Source organism: Elaeis guineensis, chromosome 10 (assembly GCF_000442705.2).
Source record: "Elaeis guineensis isolate ETL-2024a chromosome 10, EG11, whole genome shotgun sequence".
Classification (NCBI taxonomy): Eukaryota; Viridiplantae; Streptophyta; class Magnoliopsida; order Arecales; family Arecaceae; genus Elaeis; species Elaeis guineensis.
Window position 1 is genome coordinate 65,926,294 of NC_026002.2, and position 9,508 is coordinate 65,935,801.

Here is a 9,508-nt window from a genome sequence, read left to right on the forward strand (position 1 = left end):
GAGCCAAACTCAAAAGCGGTGACAGCAATCCGAAGCCCCGCCCCATCCCATGCCCTTTACTCCATGGCGTCCATTGGGCCCCACTCTCATAACAAATGGACGCTGGCCTTGGCATCTCCTCTCCCTCTTTGTCCCCCCACGAGCCCTGGAGAGCGATGGCTGGATGCAAACGACGAAACCCAAGCATCTGTGCTCTTGGGGCCCCACCACCAGCACCCAAGCTTCTCACTCTACTCTTTTCTCCTGATAAAGGGGACCGATGGACTCTACCACTTCCCCCGAATTTTATATTTGCTGGAGGGCGGCCAAGAACGTGAACTGCTCTCCCAACCCCGTTACTCTGTTTATATTATATAATAAGGTCGAAGATTTTTTTTCTTTTTTTTCTGTTGCTGTCGTTTTAATATTGTTGGTGGCGAGGATTTTTGGTTATTTTTAATTCCGGTGTATGGTATTCCGGGATGCCGACGCCGGTTAGCAGCGCGCGGCAGTGCCTGGCGAGCGAGGCCGCGGCCGCGCTCGACGACGCCGTCGCCGTTGCCCGCCGCCGCACCCACCCCCAGACCACCTCCCTCCACCTCGTATATGCCCTCCTATCCTCCTCCTCCTCCTCCTCCTCCCCTCCCTCCTCCATCCTCCGCGACGCCCTCTCCCGTGCCCGGAGCTCCGCGTATTCCCCACGGTTGCAGTTTAAAGCGCTGGAGCTCTGTTTCGGGGTCGCTCTGGATAGGCTGCCGTCGTCGTCGTCGCACCACCACCAGCAGGCGGCGCAGGCGGAGGAGCCACCGGTATCGAACTCGCTGATGGCGGCCATCAAGCGCTCGCAGGCCAATCAACGCCGGAATCCGGACACGTTCCACCTCTACCAGCAGCAGCAGCAGGGGTCGTCGTCGTTTTCCGGCGTGAAGGTGGAGCTGCAGCAGCTGGTGCTTGCCATCCTCGACGACCCGGTCGTCAGCCGGGTCTTCGGTGAGGCCGGGTTCCGGAACTGCGACATCAAGCTCGCCGTCCTCCGCCCCCCGCTGCCCATCCTCCGCTTCCCCCGCGCAGCCCGCTGCCCGCCGCTCTTTTTATGCAACTTTTCGGCTGCGGACGACTTCGATGCGCTCCCTGTGCCGCGGGGCTTCACGTTCCCCTTCTCCGCCTCCGATGGTGGCGACGAGAATTGCCGGAGGATCGGCAAGGTGCTCGCCCGGAGGAGCAGCCGGAATCCGATGCTGGTCGGCGTCAGCGCTGGCGAGGCCGCCCAGGACTTTGCTCGAGCGGTGGAGCGCCAGAATTGGGATGTTCTGCCTACGGAGCTGCGAGGGCTGAGGCTCGTTAGCATCGAGAGGGAGGTCTCCGAGCTCGGCAAGAGCGGTGACGGCCGGTCGTGGATCGGCGCCCGGTTGGAGGAGCTGGGCCAGCAGGCGGAGGAGCCCGGGGTGGTTTTGAGCATCGGGGATTTGAAGGGGATGGTAGAAGGGGGTGATGATGTGGGGAGCTGCTTGGTTCCGGAGCTGACGAGGGTGCTGGAGCTTCTCCGGGAGAGGCTCTGGATGATGGGATGGTCGGCGTCCTACGAGACTTACATGAAGTTCTTGTCACGCTATCCTCTGCTGGATAAAGATTGGGATTGGCAGCTTCTACCGATTACCACGGTCCGGCCGGGGATGGGTGGATCGCTTTCCAGGCCTCCCAGGTGGGCAGATCGGTGCCTTGGTCCCTCCCACTTTGATCTCTACTTAGATCAATACAATACTTGCTATTTGATTTGATCTAGGAACATTTTATTTGCTTCTTGAAAAAATTTAGCTTAGAAATTAAAGCTGTGGCTCATCATCCTGGGATTTTCTGAGTAGTTTGTTATATATTGATGACTAGAAGGTCTAGTTTTTACTCGTGGAAAGATTTGTTTTTAGGTAGACATGGGAATCCTATTTGGAGGCAACCTTATGCCTTCGAAACTAAAGATCTATACGTGAAAGTTGAAGGTTGATTACATTGCTGAAAATATTGTGAATTATTGTATAGCTTTCTTTATCTTTGATTCCTGTGCTACTTCATTTAGATTACTTGAGGTAAATATGGCTTACTTTCATACTCACTGTTTATGCCCAAATATTATGAGCTTAAGGAAAGCAGTCCTTAGAATCTGCTTATTTTTGTACTATGAGAAGCATAAAGGATGACATGTGTGGGAAATGCATACCTCTGTTCATAGTTCTCAAACTCATTTCAATCAAGTGGGAGCACTACTTTGACTTATCACACACACATTAACATAGGTCGGATCAAGAGATAACCTAGATTTGAGGAGGAAAAAAAAAAAAGAAACACCCTGAATCATCAAATTGGATGGCTCAATTGCTCAAGCCATTTGATCATTCCAGTTTAACAAGTGTTGGGTCAGTTATTTATATGTTGGAGGGGGGAAAAGGGCTAGGAGTCAAGTGGTTGGGTCAGTTATTTATATGTTGGAGGGGGGAAAAGGCCTCAACTCCTAGCCCTAGATGCCAGATCTTCCATGATCTCTCCACAACTCCTCCTCATTGTTGAACCCCATACTCTCTCTTTCTTGAGATATTGGTGTTGATCATGCCTGCCTCAAAATCCTTCCTCCTTTGCATGGACGTTGGTCTCCACTGGACTAGAGCCTAGAGAGCCCTTTAATGTGGAATATGGTGGGGTCTTTGGACATTCTACTGGTCCGAGTCTGCTAGTAGGTAGGTGACGTCAATTGTTGTTCATCTCCAGTTGCCATCGATAGTGCTAGAGTGGGGGAGGGGAGCAAGGCGTCCATGCAGTCCTCCTATTAGCCTTCATCTTCTTATCTGGTTTAAGGCAGTTAGAGGAGACCTCAAAAGGAAAAGGTTGAGGAAGAAGGATGAGACAAACTGTGGTTTTGCAATTGAAATGGTAGACGGTGAACTGGTGACCAAAATTGTTTGAGCCAGGAAAATGGTTTCAAAACATTACTTATGATTGGGTTTCAACATATTCTTTACCCACAAAAAAGGACAACAAAAATCATTGTTAAGATTAAAAGAGCCCACATAGCTAGACAAGTCATGGACCAAAGCTTTATTCTAGGCTTTTAGTACTGTTTAAATCTAACCTTGTAACATAATTGATTTCTCAGAGGACTCACTCTTACATCAAGCCATGGTAGAGACCAGGACGAAGGAAGAATGGCAAGAGAGGTAGCTATTCTGCTTCATCTTCGAATGGCATCTCTACATCAATAGTGATCTTCATTGAATAAAAAGGCAACATTTTTGTTGGGAGTTGAGGAAGTGCAACCCATGGTGCTTCAAGCGCACTTGGATGATCTTCCTTGAGTGAGGGGCTAGTCATGGAAAGCATCTTCTGTGGAATAGATATTGAATTCTTTACAGCTTAACTTCATAATATACTGCAGCTCTGCATGGTAGAACTCTATGAAAGGATGGAACTATGCGAAAGGGGCATGATAAAAGGAAAGACACCACCTCTCAGTTTTAATAAAAAAGAAAAATGAACTTCTAGAGAATCACTACTAGAGAATCTTTTCTCGACTGCTTCAGGCATAATTTACAATATCTTTCCATCTTGGGTTAGCATTAAGGGGAATAGCATGGTTATGCAATTTGCTAAATTTTTGAAAATTCTATGAACTGCTTGCATTGGACAACATCATCTAATTTGTAAATAATTTGTTCATTTGCAATTTAATTGCATATATATCATGAAATTTGCAAAATACGCAGATAAATTGCCAATTTGTAACCTGTGCTTATAGCTCAAGGCACTGAGGTAGGCCATGGGTTGTAGGTCTTGATAATTTATTTCACCTTTAACTTAAAATTATATTAAAATCATTTATTTTTTTTCCCTTCAAGATAGAAATCCAGGACTTCGGAGTTGGGACTTTAGAGCAAAAGTCTTTGCCCTTGTAGATGCTTATTCAACATTTTGATCTACTGATTTCCCTGAAGCTCTGGCTCAATTGGTTCAAGCAGACTGGGATGGTTGTATCTTTGAAAGAGTTGTATAATGCTCATGCTTATCGAGAAAAAAGAAAAGAAAAGAAAAAAAGCAAACCAGGTCTCCTGTTCTTCTGCCTTCTCCACCTTTTTCTTTCACCCTCTCACATGCCACAACTTCCTCCTCTCCTTTCTTGCTGATTGTTCATGCCTAATCTCCATTCTATCTCTATATTTTTTTTAATTAGGCATATTTTATGTCTATTGTCAGTGATATAACTTTGTCTCATGTACTGTTTCAGTGAGACAGGTCTTCTTTTAATGTTTTCCTGTGACTCCCGATGCATCAATATTTTTGTGCTTTCTACTGAATTTTCTGCTGGAAAAGTTGCATTACAGGCTGATAATATGTTTCAATTATTTAATAAAGCTAGTCCCTTTTTTGTGCTTATTCAGTATAGCTGGGCCTATTTTTCCATCACATGCTTGCCTTCTTCGATTATTAATGTTATGGAACCGAAATATTTCTAATTTTAAGCATATCAACCTGTTACAAGATTTCGTCTTCCTAGACAAACACTTCGTCAAAATCGTCCGGTCTATCTTGTTCTGCTTCTTACTTTGACATGGCCTTTTGGAGGCATGAATTTTTCCTCATACATCCCGGCATCATTGTCTTATAATTAAAACATCATGGCTGGTCTAAGTAGCATGTTAAAAGTTGAGATAGATGATTAATACTTATATTTATTCTTTATTGTTCTCCACAATATGGTCCCTATGCCTTATCATCTCCATCCTAATTATTCATCTCTAGTTGGTGTACCTTGCTGTCCAACTGCCTGCAAAAAAGCATGCTCACAAGTGTTTTATAGCTCATTGTGTGCTATGTTTCTTTCAAATATTCAGTTATCATGTCCGCTTGAGCTCCTTTATATGATTACCAATTTAGGGATTGGCTCTTGGTGTAAACAGAATACTAGTCCAGAGAAACTGTAGCCCTTAAGTTTGCATCAGCCAATGCACCAGGTTCTCTTGGAATTTGAAATCAGGATAGGGTCATGATGAAACCTAATATCAGTTAACGTATTAACAAAATAACAAGTTAACAAGAAAAAATTGTCAACAACAGCGTGTGATTTAAGTTCAACCTCGATAATTGTTATATATCCTGTTAATTGTTAAAGATGCTTAATTTTTATTTCCTTTCTGCCCCTTCGTCTGGGCCACATGTAAGTCTTTTTTTGTCACTATTGCTACAAATTTTCATTCTTGTATTCTGTACCAGGACATTCCTTCTTTTGCAAAATTGCTGTTTTGGACAGCCTATTTGTTGATGGTTTTCATATGCTGTTTTTTCCAAAAGAAGATTAAATTGCAGCAGGTTAGGTGAAGTTAGTAGGGGATACACGGTTACCAGCAATTCTGTCTGGAAAATTATGAATATCATATACAGTTTCCTGTTTTGTGAAATCATTTTCTGTTGTTTGGAATGTGCTATATTGACCTCTATTAATTACTTCGCCATTCTGTGGACCACTGGACCTTCTTTAACAAGATGGATATAGAAGCTTTCTAATTGAAGCAACACTCTTGAGCTGATTCTTTTTGTGTTGAGCTAATGGGAACAACCAATATCATATGTTGTTGACTGCAAATTCTTTTTGTGTATCAAAATTATCAAGATAGTCGGACTGATGCAAGAGGGACCTTTCTAGTAGGATACTGATGTTACTGCTTGCATTCTACCATTTCTTAATGTTCTCTCTTTCGCTTTCCAGATTTTGTTACCTCTACTGTATACTGTTTTCCAACCCTCTTTTAATCTGTTTACACCTTACCCATATGCTACAGACACATATAAATGCTCAAGCAAACATCGTACCTTGTGTAAGAAATCATTGACTCATTTGACATTAATCAAGGGTACAGGGAGAAATAATAATAATGCAGAAGTATTCTTGAAGACAACTCTGTGTGGCCATAATATTTATGGATCTGAGTAATTAATTTCTCATTATGTCGATGTATTAGGTAGTTTATTTCTTTTCATTGGCTTGATCTATGAAAGACTGCTCATTTATTTTATGATCTATTATTTTGATGGGATCAGTCTCTGAAACCCCATTTCCCTTCTCTTTTTTTTGCATTTGACATATTCCTGTATAAAGACTAATCACATAATTCATCAGACAAAAATGTCAAGCTTTTTTGACAATATTCAATGTTTGTAGCCATTTGGTACAGCATTTGCACAGCATATAGAAAATAAGTTGCTATGGTTGATAAGCAAAGTATCTAGCAGGCTGCAATTTGCAGGTTGTGCATGAGGCAGAAAATAGCATGAGATTTGGTTGTAAAGCATTACACATGCTTTGGTGATGATTTATTTTATAAATTTGCTATTCTTTCTGCTATCTTTGTATATGTGCTTTTTGTTGCATCCTTTTCCCTGGAATGAAATCTCACCATGTGTTGCTTGTGAAATGCCCTCAGCTTAATGGATTCATTTGTTCCATTTGGAGGCCTTTTCCCTACGACATATGAGTCAAAGGGTCTCCTAAGCAGTCCATACCCAACGGTACACCGCTGCCAGCATTGTAATGACAAATGCATGCAAGAAGTTGCTGCTGTTCTGAAGGGACATTCAACTTCAACTGAAGATCGGCACTCAGCAGATGTGCCTGCTTGGGTGCAGAGAGCTAATATTTTTAGCATAAATGGTGGATTAGATGCATCAAAGGTGTGTGTGCTGTTGAAATTCATGTCTTTACCTTTATGTTGAAGCAAACTAACAACTTCTTGGCAATATTTATGATAATGGTTTTAAAAACTTCATTCTGAAATTTCTGTTTTATTGAATCATCATGCATTTTCATTATTCTTCAAATGATTAACCTACAGATAGGTTTCCTCTTTTTTTTTTTTTTTTTGCTCATTTTCTTCAGTGCAGGCTCAAGATGATAAAACAGTGTTGAATGTAAAAGTAATGGATTTGCAAAAGAAGTGGAATGATTATTGCCAGTGCATTCACCAGGGATGCCAGAGGCTTGAGACCGGCAGTTACCAGGTGCCTGGAAACATTGTTGGTCTTCCATATGTTTCTGGTAAGGAGAGAGTCAGTAACCAGGATAGCAGCAATCTTGATTTAACTCAAAACCAAAACCAAGAAGGGTATGGAAATTCATTTCCTATGGTAGTGGGTTTGCAGAAGATCGCTGCAGCTAGCCAGAGTTTGTCACTTTCTGTAATTCCTGAACCCAAAAACGGGGATTTGATATCTAGACTTCAGGTCAGACTATCAAAAAGTGAACAATTTCAGAGAGAGATCTTCCAGTCTCACCAAGGTCCACATTCAGATTCAGGCAATCATGATGATCATGCTTCACCTTCCTCTGTAACATCTGTTAGGACAGATTTGGTTTTGGGAACCCTTCATGAGCCAACTTGTAAGGATGAACAGCTTGCCATTCAAAAACACACAAATCATTTGGACAGTTGCTCTGGGTGTTTGCCATCCAAGAAAGTTGATGATTTCAGCAGAAATGTTCCAGAGGTACTTGTTCAGTCTCATTCTTGCTCTGCTGGTCCTGATTTGCCGAAGAACAATACACATCCACTCATGTGTAGTCCCTTACCTTCAAAGAGTGGTGGTGCACCTGCATTTGACCAACATTGTCTAGGTTCATCCAATATGTGTCAAAAGTTTGATCCAAGTAACTACAAATCATTCTGTGCTAGTCTTATTGATAAAGTTGGCCGACAGGAAGAAGCCCTGAGTGCTGTCAGTCAAACTATATTACACTGCAGAGCAGGTCATGAAAGGCATCGTGGTGCAAGCCTAAAAGGAGACATTTGGCTCACTTTTCTTGGTCCTGATAGCATTGGAAAGAAGAAGGTAGCGGTGGCTCTTGCAGAATTGATCTACGGCAGCAAGGAAGACTTGATCTGCATTGATCTAAGCTACCAAAATGGCTTTACTTTTCCTATTACTATCTGTGACCAGCAAGAGGTCAATGGGTGTGACACAAGGTTCAGAGGCAAGACAAGCGTCGATCATATTGCTGGGGAGTTGAGCAAGAAGCCATGGTCCGTTGTTTTCCTCAAAAATGTGGATAAGGCTGATTTTCTAGTTCAGAAGAGCTTATCCCAGGCTATTCAAACTGGAAAATTTCCTGATTCTCATGGAAGGGAATTTGGCATTAGCAATGCCATTTTTGTGATGACTGCAACGGAGGCCCAGGGTCAGGCCTTTTCCCAAAGGACAGATTCTGTTAAATTCTCAGAGGAAAGTATTCTTGCAGCTCAGAGTTGGCAGATGAAGATCTTGATACAGCATGTTTCGGAGGCTGCCAGCTGCAATCCAAATGTTAATGTGTTGATTGCTTCAAGGCAAAATTCTAGGAATATGCGAGCATCTTTATCCTCGGTTTTCGTAAGTAAACGTAAGCTGGGTGTTTCTGATGACTTCAAAAAGCAGCATGAATCCTTGGGGACTGCAAAACGGGCACACAGGACATCAAACACATTCCTAGACTTGAATCTGCCAGTAGAAGAGGCCGAGTTAAATGACGCAGAGAGTAGCAGCAGTAGTGAAAATAGCTCTACATCAGAGAATACAGAGGCATGGGTGAAGGATTTCTTCAGTGCAGTGGATGCAATTGTGAATTTCAAGCCTTATGATTTTGATGCCCTTGCTGATAGTATATTAAAGGAAATCAGTAAGAGCTTCCTTGACACAATTGGCTCTGAGTATATGCTGGAGATTGATGTGAAGGTAATGGAGCAGATACTTGCAGCTGCATGGCTATCGGATGCTAGACAAGCTCTAGATGTTTGGATTGAACAAGTGCTCAGCAGGAGCTTCATTGAGTTGAGGGAAAGATTCAAGCTCCCGACTCAAACTGTAGTCAGACTTGTTGCTTGTGAGGATTTAGCTATAGGGGAGCATGCACCTGGGGTCCTCCTTCCCTCAAGAATTTGTCTAAACTGATAAGTTTAAAGATTGTTGTAATTAGATGTATAATTCAGTGTCTAGCATTTCTCTGTGAAATAATATTGTCCTGTTAATCCCATTTGTTTTTTCCTGGTTTTGTCAGTCTAGTGCTTGTAAATTGAATGTTCTGCAGTTTGCAAATCTGCTGGTCCCATTATATGTCTTGAGTCAGCAGAATCTCATCTTTTATTCTTCTTTTGCCGTGAAACTATTATAACAGTGTCAATCCAATTATATTTTCTTAAATTTTGTAATCAGGACAGTGGGTGTAAATTGGATTTCTTGTGCTTGGCAAATTTGATGGTTCTCTCTCATGTCTTAACCCTGCAAGACCTCTTCCTTAGTTTCCTTTTGCAAGTTCCAAGGGGAAAAAAGAGCAGAAGCATTTTAGCTGTATTTTTATTAAAATGTTTGGGAAGTCGGATGAATTTTTCTGATATACTATTCATTGCTTATGTTTCCAAAAAGTGAGACCTCGTACTTTATTTTGGAGAGATGAGCATACTATAACACACTGCTTCTGGTTGGCCCGCAAAAGTATTTTCTACAAGTAAACCTTGCTTCTTCT

General features: G+C 42.4%; 1 protein-coding gene across 1 annotated transcript; it reads left to right on the plus strand.

Moving 5' to 3' along the window:
- Positions 1–271: 271 nt before the first annotated feature.
- On the plus strand, positions 272–9,186 carry LOC105034806 (protein DWARF 53). The gene is made up of 3 exons (XM_010910100.4): positions 272–1,681; positions 6,441–6,687; positions 6,898–9,186. The coding sequence occupies exons 1-3, from the start codon at positions 462–464 to the stop codon at positions 8,935–8,937; spliced, it is 3,507 nt and encodes a 1,168-aa protein (XP_010908402.1). The 5' UTR covers positions 272–461; the 3' UTR covers positions 8,938–9,186.
- The last annotated feature ends 322 nt before the right edge of the window (positions 9,187–9,508 follow it).